Here is a 15,180-nt window from a genome sequence, read left to right as displayed (position 1 = left end):
AATATAAAATTTATATAATAAAAATTTAATTATTAATTTAATTATTAAATATTTATACAGTACTTTCATAGTTGATAGTTAAAAGTTAAAAATCATAGTTAAAAAAATTTCTAAAAAAAAAAAGAAAGCAATTCTACGGATCAATCACCTTATGAACAACAAACTTTTCGAATCGTTAAATTAAATATTTAGATTTTTCTTTTTTCTTGAAACTTTGGTATAATCGATATCTCTGAAATGTTAACTACTATAAATATTCTAATTTGTCTTATTTCTTTTTAAGATATAAAAATATCAAAATTCTTCGTAACAATTCCTTTTCCCAAAATAGTGGTATTGGCAATTGAGATACAGAGCTCTACAGTTGCAGATGCGTGCTTGATATGTGATTATGATACTTTTTATGTCTCGGTGGTGCAACTGGCGGAATATCTTGAGTCAACAATCTCCTTGCCATGAGCCACTTTTTAGCTCGGCCGGCGTGATAGTAATATGTATAAAGCAACGCCATAGCGGCCAGCACCACCAACAGACATGCACCGGCAATGATAATACTGAACAATAAGTACGGCCCAGATTTCGGCAACGGACTTGTATCTGTCGGCGATTCTCCCGTAAATGTAGTAGTTGGCTGCTTCGGTAATTTCGGCAGTAATGATGTCTCATTATCATTGATGGTGATGTCGGCGCAGGCACGGAACTCCTCCTGAGGGCCACATCCAACCGCTCCTGCACATTATTATTGTGCATAGTATCAGAAACTTATTCAATGTAAAAGGCCTAGACTCAATTTGTAACAGATTCCTCTTTTATAGAAATTTTACATTGTACATTTTTATAACTAAGTTTAAAATTAAATTTCTAAAGCGCTTTCATTCGTGAAGTAAAATAAATAATATACAATCTCATGATGTTAACTTCATTAAAGTTCAGTTCACAAGAAGTTTTTATTCGCACATAATTTTCAAACTATAGGTTCTTCAACAGTTTCGTTGTGGAAAATAAACTATATGAGTTACGAATTATTAACAGTGCATTATGCTTTATAATAATATGCTTGATAATAATAAAATCAGCGTCAACTTTCAATACTTCGGTCGTTCGCTGGGTTATGCATTCGCATTTCAATAGTATTGCGCGCATGCATTCCACAACATTCAGCAGCATCAAAAAACAACTGTTATGTACCTGTGCCGTTTCCACAGTCGCCCCAGTTATTGCCTGCGACATATCGCCACTGGAAAACACATTGAGCGCAGGTCAGACCCTCCGGCAGTTTGTAGTAGCTCTCGAAAATTTGGTTGCCAGGACTGGGATAATAACGGATAGATCCGTTTTTGGTACGGAGTAAATGCTGGTCCAAGCAGTCTTGGGTGACCTCCCGGTCGTGATAAGACATCGCGCACGTACGGAACTCGAAGTAGCCGTGATGATTCGCCGTCAACTCCACACGCACCGGTATGATAGATCCAGTACGATAACGACGGACAATCACTCCGTTTCCATACTTGCCACCACTTTCATGCAAACGAGGCTGACAAGGAAAAAGAAAAGGAATAGAATATATTAAAATGGAAATTTAATATCGTGTTCTTTTAATATTTTAATATTTATTGTTTTTTCTTTCTTATCTTTATTTATTTTGTATTTTATGTATTTTATGTATTTTATTAATGTATTTAAGTTAATATCGTGCACTTTTTAATGTATTTATCGTTTTTTTTCTTTCACGTATCCTTCGCGTATATTTGCACTTCAAAAAAGGCCAAATTGATTTTTCAGTATAGTCATAAGTCGTAAATATTAGTAGAAGTTATAAAATTTGTATACTTTTTAAGATGTGAAAGTCTGGAAATTCAACTTAATAACTTATAAATTCTTATGAATTCAACTTATAAATTTCATTTTCCGATTATTAAAGTATTGATGAATCATAGTATAATTAATGTGTGATATACATCATATTTATATATGTCGAATAGAAAAATGTGCAAGATAACAAACATGATGTAAATATTGATAAAAGAAAAAAAAAGAAACATTTCTTTCCATTTTAGACTACTTTCATACGTGCAATATCAGGAAGTTGCTCCAAGAAATGGATGCGCATATCAAGATCAAACATACCGTAAAAAGTGCCTCGAAAATACAATTGGTCGGTTACAAGGGTACGAAATAGGTTCATGAAAATTATGAGAAATATGATTAATAATTCCCATTTAGATAAAGTTTTTTTTTATATGTCTGTATATGATTCTATAATTTAATTTAAATAATCCTGATTTGAGAATCAAAATTTGCAATAATCAATTTTTATTATCTCGATTTTTATTATCTCGATTATTATTTTATGATTGTTCACGGCTACAATTAACAAGAAACTAATGTATTTGTATTGCAATCTTTTTTATTATTTTATCATTATTTTCTTTTTTTACAAAAATTTACCGTTGAAGAATCCCAGGGATCTCCGCAAATGCCACATTTTCCTTTATTCCGTTGCCACTGCCGGGTGAAACCACCACAATAACATTCATGATCATTGTAATCGTGTGGTGTATCAAAGCCATACCTCCACATAGAGGCTCTCGATGGTGGCTCTATCAGTCTTCCATGGGCAGAAACTTTTTTAACAACTAGCATGTTCACGATTAACGTCAAACTAAGCACAAAGAGACGCATATTGATTGTAAGAGATGAGCCGACTTCTGCAAAAAAATTTAATCTCTAGACGTATCAAGTAAATGTAATCAATTGGTTATAGATGCAATATCGGGAATATATGATTTTTACATGTTCGAATGTGTATTTAAATTAAATTTTTCTTTTTACTGAATACGTAGTGCATATCGATTCACAGAAAATGTTGTAGATCGTTAATTATATTATTAATCCACGTAGTATTAACATAAAAAATTATGACGATTATCTCATCCGAAGAGAATTCTGTTATAACATACGTAGCTGTACCAATATATTTATTGGTACAATACATAATTATCCCAAATATTTATTCGAATGTGACGATAAACGACGTCTTAACGATGTCTTATTGACGTCATAATGATATTATTAAGACGTCACTTCACGTCATTTTGCTACTGGGGATACAATTAAGATATTTTCATTTTACGACTTTGCATGGTTTTATATTTACTTGTGAGTAATTCTATTTTAATACAAAATCATGTAGAATTAATTCTTAATTCATATATAAAAAAATCTTTTAAATTTATTGTAACATAAACATGATTATTTAATAGCAAATTTTTTTTGTTTTTATGGATTTTATCATATACTCTGAATAAACAATAATTTATAAATAATATTTCACAATATATATATATATATATACATATATATTTATATTTTATAATCAATTTATTATAATTGAATATAGTTTTGCAATTTATTATTTTATGATTTCACAAAAAATATTCAATTGCAAAAACGACGGTTACAATAATATATTTTCAGGTTAACAACTATATATAGAGAAGACTGAGTAAAAGTTTAACGACCTTTCTCATTCACACAGAATCACATAAATATTTTACTCGGAAAGTAACAAAGAAAGATACATATAAATTGCAACGACGAGTAGTAATAGACAACGTAACGTATATCAGCAAAATATAAATGCAAAAGTAAATATTAATTAAGATTATATATAACTTGAAAATTTCCGGTAAATATATATGAAACACAAAATTATAATTTTTAAGTTTGTTTTTATATACATCTTTTAAATTTGATTTTATACACATCTTTTTGTTGTAGATTTTAATATTGTCAGTTGAAATCGTTTTTTTTTATCACTAAGATTTTTATCCATTTTATAGCAAACTGTTATATAGATATTAATCCTACCATTTAATTAATCACGTTTCATAGCAACTTGAGGAGGAAAACATGTGAAGTCGTCAAGACAGAGCATTCGAAAGTTATGAGACACAATAACGAAGGAGCCACTGAACCGGTTATTATACCGCTACCTTCATGCTATTCCGGATATGGTGGAAATATTCACGAGTATTTCAAGATGAATGTAGATATTTCATACTGAAGATTAAATAACTTCGACAAAAATGACTATTTCTATTATTTTTAATGCGTATAATCGACTACAATTTCTTTATATATCTAATATAATTATCTTAAGTCGATATTGTTTCAAGATGAAAAATGCAAAACTATAAAGCACTGATGATTCTTTCGCTTCACATGTCTCGATTTTTTTGGTTGCATTCTGCGAAACAGGTCGATGTGTGCCTCTTTTTCGACTTCTGATTAAAAATAATTATGTATTGATGGCGATTATGTGTCCGAAATACGTACTTTTTATACTTACCAGTTAGTGCAAGAAGCGAGGGCTCTGCTTTTCTATGACACTATTATCTAGCATCAGCCGTGCCTGTGAGTCAGACTTACGTAGTGAACACAGTCCAGACCTCGGAAACGGTCGCTCAATGACTGAACTCAACTTCGCTGGAACCGACCAAGTATACTCCGACGTCGATCGACAGTGCAGGAGTAGGTCATTAGAGCGAGGTGCCCGTTCGCATTTAGAGTACGGTCCGGTATCACAAATGAGGATGTGTATGCAAATAGTTTCAGACAATTTAATTATCCGAAAATACTACGAAAATACGTACTATGCATAACATCCAAATTTGTGTGGCAAGGTGTGCTTTTTTCTCTTAATTAGGAATTTATATAAAAATTTAATATTGTATTAAAATTATAATATCTGCAATATATATTTTATATTTTAAATATATATATTTTTTTTCTTTTTTATGCGATCACACTGCCCTTGTATCACAAGCATTAATTTAATTTTCTTTCACTAATAACATAAAATTTTTGTAGATATTTTTAAAATATATATATTTTTTGTTTATATATATATACATACATACATATATATATATATACATATATATATATGTACATATTATAAAACCTCACGAATTCCAACGGACATATTTCATTGTGAACTTCCGCTTAGCTATCAATAAAATGAGCAATTTGTAATTATAACGCAATCACGTTTTCCTACTAATTATTCTCAATAAAAATTCTCCCTTCCGTCAACTGTTGCTCACGGTCCTATACCAGGTAAAAGGATTCAGTTCCTTGAACTAAATAAAGGACCATCGACGTACGTCCGCGCCAGATAAAGGGGTCATTCCGATCCTTGATCTGCACCGCAGACTTGCGAGTATGTCGGAGCTTGTGAAAGCAAGCGTCAAGTTACGTTCCTCCTCCAGGACGTAACACTCGCATCATCAATATTGTAATTCTTTCCCTTTCAGTCAATACCATTTTGGCGACTACCGAAGGTAATTTCTTACTTTGCAAAAAAAATTACTTTGACTTGATATACGAACAAGTAATTTGTTACTTGTATGACGAATACGATCTGCATCTAGTATCTAGCAACTAATAAATTTTCTTCGATAAAGAAGGGTCTGATAATCAAAAACCCGTCGACATATTTTTTTGGGTATAGTATATGTGGAGATCACATCTGTGCTACCTTCCTTATCGGAGAATAAGGATGAGCTCGTACAAATGATTTGTAAGTTATAGAGGAAATTTTAATAACGTAAATAATTATCAAGAGCACCTCCCTTCTTCCAATAAAAATTGACGTAAGATATAATTGCAAAACTTGTTTAATTTGTAAATTAAATAAGAAATAGGATATTACACAGACCTCTGTAAAAATTATCTAAACATCTTGATTATTATTTCCAATCTTCCTTAGTAGAAAATTTTGAAAAAGATATACAAAAATTACTGTGTTATAAATTTACTACACATATGGGACCTAGAGAAACAATCTTAATAATAACTTATAATAACTTAATAAAACTAATTCCTTAAACTTAATATTTGTATTATATAAAGATATTTATATATTGAATTTTAATATTCATGATATTCGTAGATTTTTCGGTAAAATTTATCCTTCAAATAGTAAATTTCGATTTCTAACGTTGCCGGAAATCGTTTCTCAATGAAGCGAAATAAATATTACGATTCAGGACGATACCTTCTTTTTATATAGCGCATCGCTGCATCACATAAATCGTCTCATATCTATGCATTTGTACCACTATTGGAGTAAGAATACTTTCCCACGACAACAATGGAAATTGAGCGGAAAATATTGAACGCTGCAATGGTTAATGCCGAAGTGCAAATAATTTAGAAAGGAAGCGAATCCCCTCTTGTTTATGTCCTAGCAATTTTCATGGTTTCTAATCATCAGAGATTCGCTCGGTTTATCAATGACACGCTCTTCGATCATACATTCAAATACGGAAACGACAAAGAAATTTCTCGATCTTCACCGGTCAATCAACTTGCATTAAGTTGAGAAGCGATTCTTACAACTAGTAATACGAATAAAAGCATTTTTTAAAGATCCTAGACTACATACCTAACGATCTCGGATTCTTTAGAAGAAATTATGCTTTAGAAAATTATGTAAGAATTATTTTATTAATATGAATTTATGTTAAGACATTCTATGTGATATATTGCCTATAGTTAATTAATAATAATTCATTGGAGCAAGTATATATTTTTTCGTTACTGTAGCAATTTTAATTGATATATAAAGATCACAATATATAAACATTAATGTTTAATAAAATCAATAAGTTTCCATTGCGGCGAGAAAACCGTATTCTTTAAAAAAAAATATATATATACCCATGTGTATAAATGTATATAGATTCGTACAACACAGATAGTTACAACAACATTGCTGCAACGTTACAATATTGCATATGTGTGTGTCTGCATTATTACATTGCATATGCAATGTTGCTACAATCTGTGCTGTTGTACTATCTGTGGTGTATAGAGAGTGTCCCATTTCAAATAACGATCTTAAATATCTCTTGTACAATATATTTTAACGAAAAATGTTTCAAATAAAGGTTGGAGGGTTCAAACAGGATCAATATACAATCTTATTAGATTTTAGATCCAGCACTTATATTAAGTCCAATAAGATTTAAATTAAATTTTTTAAATAGGAACCCCCTTCTTTAAATTTTTGTAAATTTAGGTTCTACGTCTTAAAATAAAACAATTTAATTTTTATGATTTTTTGTTTAACCTCTTTCAATAGGCTCAAAATATTATTCGGAATTATTATTAAGTAATTTATTCCAAACATCGATCTTTGAGCATAAAATCTTAAAAATTACAGATTTTAGAAAAAAATTGTATACTTTAAGGTTTGAAGCGATCTAATAATTCTATCGAATGTTAGGTTCAAGTGCCAACTTAGCTAGATAGACAAATTTTGGCATATTGTCTGCATATAGATACGTAGAAATTCTAAAACTAAAAATAATAGCATAAATACGTAAAAATGTGTCTTCATACAAGAAGCATTGTAGCAGCATATAAAAAAGCAATCTAATGCTATGTGTTGAGTATGCTACGCAATTAAATTACAATTATTACAGCAATAACATCTGTATATTTTGTTAATATTTTGCTGCGAAGTATGGAATAATAAATACGTATTTCTTACAAGTATACCATTATATCATATAATCGGTATTATATCATATTATACCGATCCAATGGTATTACAAAATATACATTGAATGCATGCATGCTATTGCCAATATGTCTATATATCTGGATAAGAAAAATAAAGCCTAAGACGATTTTTAAATAAAACTTACCAATTTCTCTCTTTTCTGTTTATAAATTCTTTTTGTTTTAATTGCAATATTCAACTTAGAAGTTAATGTTTTATATCTTTATTAGTTCTCTTGGTTTCAGTTGATTTTTAATTTTTAATTAATATTTTGTTTTTCAATTAGTTCGTATTTCGCATTATGTATCAAGGAATTGTAAGAATTGTGTAAAGAGAGTGTAGCATTATCCCAGGCAGAACAGAAAATCATGATGATATTAAAATGACGTCAAAATGACGAGAAAAACTTATTTTTTCATTACGATTCGGTTATTTTCTCGTCATTTTGATATTATAATTTTATACTCTACTTAGGATTGCACTCTGATATAGCCAATGAAATCTATCTTTAAAGGAGTCATCTAGTGTAAATGACCATATTTTCAAGAATTTATTTTTATAAGAAAAATTTATTTTATAAAAGTAAAGCTTTGTGGAAAGTTTCGGACAACTTTAAACTATAAATGAGTATTTTTAATTTTTTTTTATGTTTTAAAATGGCGGCGCTATGGACTGACGGACGAATGCATTTTTGTCATCTGCGTACATTCTGTTGATTTCTTTATTGATCTGAAACATAATAAAAGCAAAATATCAAGATTTAGACCTCTTTTTCTTCTATTTAAACTAAAAAAATATTCAAGAAGACTCGAATTGAAAAAATAACACGTTTTTGAAAAAAAATGCTAATTTCTGAATAACAATTTGTTTAAAAAAATAGGTTTTTTATAATAATTTTTAAAAACAAGTTAGTTCACATAGAAGTGAATATTGTTAGTAATATATATGCGAAATTCCAGCAAGATCGGTCGATTAGTTTTTGAGATATTTTGTACGCAAATAAAAAAAATGCAGTTCTGAGAAAAAGCCGTTTAAAGTTTTGAAAAGCGATAACTTTGTGATTTTTTTTAACTTACCGCCTATTCTGCGATTCCAGGGCCATATAAAAGTCCTTCAAGTTGTTCGTAGGCTTCCTCCTCCTCATCTCGTTCCTCTTTTCGGGTTTTTCGAGCTTCTTTAGTAGATAAAGAGTTGCACCGGTTCTCACATTTTACACGGCGCGCGTCCATGTAATCGGCGAAGGTCTTGCTCTGCCTACCTATAACGACTTTTAAACAGTTCATAAGCCGTAAAACTGATGAGTAGCCTTCATTAAAAATGCAGACTGCTATGTACCCCGTAATCTCTACCGTTTTCTTGCCCGAATGAAGATGTTTAGGATCCAATCTCCAAATGGTTGAGTTGAAGCTCTCGTTCGCATTTTGCGTGTGACCACCCAAACATCGCTCAAGTAAGTCGTCTCTAGAAAGATCTTCGTAGATGGGGAGAATATGTTTTATGACATTTCAGAGCCGATTTCCTATCCTTTTCTGGACGTGGCCAACACACTCACTTTTAATTACTGGAAAGTCATTGCCATACGGATTGAGATCTTTAACACCATTAAATGTTTTTGAGTTCCCATCACCAATATAATTACGGTATTTGATGCCGTACTTTTGCATGAAATTCGAAAACATTTCTTTTATCGCGCTCACTTCCATAGCGCACGCGGAGCCTTCATGATTTTTTGCGCAGTGTTCTATATGTTCAGCATACCACTCGGTATATTCGTTGCTGTCTTTATCGAGGTGTTTTTTCTTGTTACACTGTTCACAGTAGCTACTTTTCACAATTAAATCGATGACTTTGCCCGAGTAGTATGCTATAAGCGTTGTCACACCGAATAAAGATTTAAAACTTGCGGCGCGCTCGAAAACCGAGGGCAGGTATGTCACGTAAATTCTCTACAACTTTTAAACGGTTTCGAATTTCGCTTTGAAATTTTAAACATGTATTTTTAAGGTATTTTAGAGTTATTTTAAGTAGTTTCAAAAGGTAGGTAGTTTCAAAAAATTTTTTTCACATCATTTTACTCTGAACGATCCCCTTAGACACAGAAAAGGCTCACCAAACTAGTAGAGACAGAGAAAAGCAACCTTAGAGCTTTCTCTCTTCGTGTTGCGTACAGTCAAGTTCAATTTAAATATTGAAGATATACACATATACTTGTAGTATAAAACGTTGCTGCTTGGAAACCAAATATTTTTGCAATATTTTATGCGACAATTCACTATCATATTTAATTAAACATAATATTTACTACAATATCATTTAAATTGCGCTTTTCGATTAAAGTGCATGATTTCACTTTTAGTCTGACTTATACTTTCACATTTATACGCATGCGTTGAAGCCTGTAGAAAGAGATAGATAGCCCTAAACATCTATCTATACCCAGGTAAAACAGAAAAGCATGATATCAAAATGATGAGAAAATAACTGAATCACGATGAGAAAAGTTTTACTCATTTTGACGTCATTTTGATGTCATCATGATTTTCTATTCTGCCTGAATAATTGCATTTAGTAGAAAAAGCTACTTTATAACTATTATAAAATTTGTGAATCTAATTGGCACATACTTTTAAATTTGACTGAATCCAAGAGCACGTATTAATCAGATTCACGAATTTTACAATAATTGCAAAGCAGCTTTCTTTGCTGAACGTAGCCTATCTCGTTTTCCCTCAAGGCGTTATAGCAATGAGCTTTCTAGTATAGATATACAAAGTATGTTTCAGATTATTCATTTATCCTTTTTATTTTGAAAAAGGATACTAGAAAGTTGGGACAACATATTTACCACAAAAGCCTATCTGAAGTTTCTGATAGTGGTGCTTTGACTTTTAGGAAACCCTAGGAAATACCGAAATCCAGTCAGAATCACAACGTTGATTCGATGTCGATAAGAATTGAATTAACGTTGATTCAACATTTGATTAATCATTTCAACGTCAAATCAACGTCGAATCAACGTTATAGTTCTGACTGGGAGGAAGAGACTTAAAAATTTTAAACAGCAATATGGGACAATATGAGTATTGTTGGATAAAGCTTTTAAAAAAAGAAATAATTTTTGCTCGAAACAAAATTAAATATCACTTGGATGAATGAAAAGATAGTTACAGATATTCAAAATATCTGCCATTTTTCCAAGCAGAACATAAAATCATGATGACATCAAAATGATGAAGAAAATTCATTTTTTCATCATGATTTGATCATTTTCTCGACATTTTAATGTCACAATTTTATGTTGTACTTTAGTAACGAAGACATCTTTTTATCCTTTGTCTCTTACTGTCGACGGCTCTCCGCTGAAACTAATTTTTATGTTTATTTTTATTTCCATTTATGTTTAGCTTGTAATCCGTATTACAAGTCTGACTTATTACATGATATTACATGATGATGATGTTTATTATGTTTGTGTGGTTTGGACAACGATATGAAACAGCGGATTCAAGAATCTGCTTTATTATGATTGTCATTCTCTAAATTCTGCGAGTTGTTGACAATATCAAACAAAGGATGGAAAGATATTTTCGTCAATTAAATTATTTTTTAAGTAAAAATTGTTTCTTTTTTTAATACTTCTATCCAGCGACCCATATTGCTCTATGTTGTTATTTAAAATTTTTAAGTTACCTTCGGTTTCCGATATTTTCGAGAGTTTCTTAAAAACGAAAGTATCATTATTAGCAATTTTACATAGACTTTTGTAATAAACATGTTTTCACAACTTCCTAGCACCACTCCTTTTCAAGATAAAAGGGGAGTGGATGGAGTCATCTGAAATACCCTGTATTTCAATGGATATAGTTAGAGCAGCTAGATTTGTATAAATTGATAGGGAAAGACGGCCAAATTAACAAACAAACAAAAATTCTGGTAATATGCATCATCTTTCCAAACGTTATTTTACAACTACATATATTCTACATTTCATATATGTATTTAAGATGTATGTATTATTAATAAAAGTATATTGACAAAAATATTACTAAGTAATAATCATGATAAGCTATTATGACAGCATATGTGATAAGTAAAAAAAAAAAACGGCGATGCAGTAGGGAAGGAAAGACAAAATAGCGTCCTTGATAAGACATAACAATTTTGACAATTTATGGCTAGAAAGAAAGACAATCCTTCCCGGAGGAGGACATCTAGCAACTCTAGATATAACCCAGGAAGAAATAAGAGTCGAATAGACATCGAATTAGCCGTCGATGACGTCTAAAAGACGTCGAATCGACGTCTATTCGATTTCTCATTTCTCTCTGGGAACTGATCGTTTACACAGAATGATCCGAAACAACTTCCTTAAAATATGTTCTTGAACAAATCCTAAAACAATTTTTCTTTTTGCAAAATATTACCTGAAATTTAATTTTTGAGTTATAAAAATTAGTTTGTTTAGTATGGGTCGGGTATAGAGAAAATGAGGAAAAGACTACACAACTCACCATCAAACGCAGGACCGGTCACCCTGTGATATAATGATAAAAATGCTTTTTATTTACACAACATGCTTACTTTTATAACCTATTTTATTTAGAGTTGTTTTATAATATAATATTTTATAATAACTATTTGCAATTTTTATAATAGTATAGATAATGATATAAATAAATGTTCTACAGGGTGTCTCACATAAATCGTATTAATGTTCTTGTAAATGTAGAACACATCAAATCGAGCAATAGGATTGTTATCATTTTGCAAACAATTACATAAAATTGAATTATTAACAAAAGAAAATTGACGAACTAATGTACGCAATATGGTGGAACGGCGCGATCGCATGGAAAATGGCTGACCACACGATCGTTTCTTAGCAGCGATTATTATCGGACGACAACAAAAGACGGAGGAAAAATGCAAGTAGCACGTCAGTGATGGGGAACGTGGGGCAAAAAGCAAATGAAAGTTGTGTCACGCGTGCGCGCGTAGCTCTCGCTTTTCAGTGAAGTACATATGTTACAGAAATATAAGATATCGCTAAACACTTGTAAAAAAGAAATGTAAGAAATCTAAAATAGTATATAAAATAGTTGCGAGGGACAAAATAATACAGTTTATTAATAAAAAATAAAATATATAAATATATTATATTATATATAATATTAATGCAATACATTAATATTAATATTTATTATTTCTTACTTTACTTATAAGTGATTACAATAAATTAACGATATCTGAGTTTACCAATGCTTTAGTAATTATTAAAAATATAATTAAACGATGATAAAATATTACTTTAATAGAAAATTTGATATAACTTTCATTGGTACGATAATAACACGTAATTTATGCACAAAAACCATTTTAATATCATATATAATAGAGCTCAGCAAAATCTATACATTTCGTCCGATTTTCAGCTCACTCCTCCTACTGCTGTTCCTCTTACGTCTTCCCCCGAGCGTGGCCCATGAGCCGCGCAAGTAACATACGACGCATGAATTTGTTTCCAATAACTTCACGTCACCTATGAAGTACTATTGTCAATGCATTTTTTTTTCATTCGTCATACGTTACTGAGCCTTGCGCGACTTGTGGGCTGCGCCGAAGGTGGGGAGAGGGGGAAAGGGGGAAGACACAAGAGGAATAGCGATAAGTGGAACGAGCTGAAAATCAAGCGAAAAATGTAGATTTTGCTGAGCTCTAATATACATATAAATTATAGTAACATATACACACAAATTAAAATAAATTCGCAACAGTTTATATCTTCATATAATTATACTGGGACCGTAACTACGCGATTGTATAAATTATATGTATATAGGGTGTCCGGTAGTTAGCTGCCAACCTGAAGTGGGAAGGTAAATTAAGTTAAGCTGAAAAGGAAAGTAATATACAATTTTGCAAGATTCATAATAATTATCAAGTTATTAATGAAAGAAATCTGAGGAGTGGGAGCACGTCGACATGGATGACTGGAGAAGCGTTGCAGCTGCTCAGCCCACAGCGCGGCCCAGTCGATCGAGAAATTGTTGCTAGTGCGCGGCAGGGAGAAGGACAACGCGCCGCTATATTCGTTGTTTTACGTATTTCGCCGCCCGTCGCCAATAGTTGCTAGGTCGATTGAGCCGCGCTATGGCCCGAGAGGCTGCAACGCTTCTCCAATTATCCATTTCGACGCGCGTTCACTCGTCAGATTTCTGTCATTAATAATTCTATAATTATTGCGAATCTCGCAAAACGGCATAGGACTTTTATGTTTGTCTTAATCCGCTCTATATTTCCACGAGTTCTACAACATTAGTTATGAGACACCCTGTATATGTAGATCATAATATACGTATACATTAAAATAAAATTTATTTTTAATAGATTTATATCCAAAAAGGAAAAGACTGATTTTACTTTATCAATTTTAATATAATTGGAAATATTTAAGTTAAAGAAAATAAATTAAATACGTTGCTTTGTTTTCCAGGTACAAAGTCTTGCATAGTAAAAATAGTTGATCGGATTATTATAGATATTATCAATGATTAAGTATTTTAGAACATAATGGATACATATAATTTTAACTTGACAAAAGAAGATATACATTCTCATTATCTGATAATAATGTGTAACTACTTATTTTAGAGAGATAAAAGCAATAAGATAAAACACAACGACCGATTTACATTACGATTAATAAGCGTAATGTCGAAATTATATTCTCTCTTGTCTTTTCGTTGTAACTGATTAGATATATTCTTGATCAATCGCAATACAAATCAGTTTTAATAAATACGGGATTCACTGAGTATCACAAATACCGTTCTCTCAATATAATATTATTGACTTAGAGGAGTTTTCCGCAACGATACCATCGATCTATGTTTAAAGATATAAGAGTACATAATCATTTAATATTTTTAAAATACAAAATGCTGTCATGCATGTAAGCAACAGCAAACGATATACCTACGATTATAAAATTCAATTTACCTGCGAGAAATTATATTCTATTGGGTTATTCGTTATCGATCGATTAGCTTTAATAGTAATAACTTACATGAAAATGCAGTACAAATTCACAGATAAAAATGTTGAGATAGATATATAATTGTTACAATATTTTCGTTGCATTGACAAATAAAATAGTTTATAAATGTAAGAAAAATCCTAACGAAAAAAATAGAAAAGATATTCTTTCAATATCTGTAAAATGCAACGAAATATTTTTAAAGTTTTTGTTCTTTTATAAAAATCATTTCCACTTGTTTATATATAAATTTATATATAAATTATATGTATAAATATTAGATATTAGATAAATATTAGATATTAGATAAATTAGATATTAGATGAGCAAAAAAGTTCTGGGTTTTTTTTTTTGCAAAATTCAATCTTTATTTAAAAACAAATAAAAATATATTAATCAGCAAAATATTCCCCGTTTGCATCGATGACCTTTTGCCATCTTTCGGACAGCTTGCGAATTCTCTGATGATAGAAGCTCATCGGCTTCGAGGCGATAAAGTCATCGATGCATTTTCGTATCTCTTCAAATATTACGAAACGTGTATCAGCCAAGTGATGCAACAACCGGAATA

General features: G+C 30.9%; 1 protein-coding gene across 1 annotated transcript; it reads right to left on the bottom strand.

Annotated features, from left to right (window-relative positions):
• Positions 1 to 239: 239 nt before the first annotated feature.
• Positions 240 to 4,546, bottom strand: LOC105185819 (uncharacterized). Its single transcript, XM_011145607.3, has 4 exons — positions 4,352 to 4,546; positions 2,449 to 2,708; positions 1,189 to 1,534; positions 240 to 729 (listed from the first exon to the last, which is right to left on the bottom strand). The coding sequence occupies exons 2-4, from the start codon at positions 2,680 to 2,682 to the stop codon at positions 359 to 361; spliced, it is 951 nt and encodes a 316-aa protein (XP_011143909.1). The 5' UTR covers positions 2,683 to 2,708; positions 4,352 to 4,546; the 3' UTR covers positions 240 to 358.
• Positions 4,547 to 15,180: the final 10,634 nt, after the last annotated feature.

Source organism: Harpegnathos saltator, unplaced genomic scaffold, assembly GCF_003227715.2.
Source record: "Harpegnathos saltator strain DR-91 unplaced genomic scaffold, Hsal_v8.6 scaffold160, whole genome shotgun sequence".
Taxonomy (NCBI): domain Eukaryota; kingdom Metazoa; phylum Arthropoda; class Insecta; order Hymenoptera; family Formicidae; genus Harpegnathos; species Harpegnathos saltator.
The sequence above is the reverse complement of the archived record's forward strand: the minus strand, read 5'-3'. Positions and strand labels throughout refer to the sequence as shown.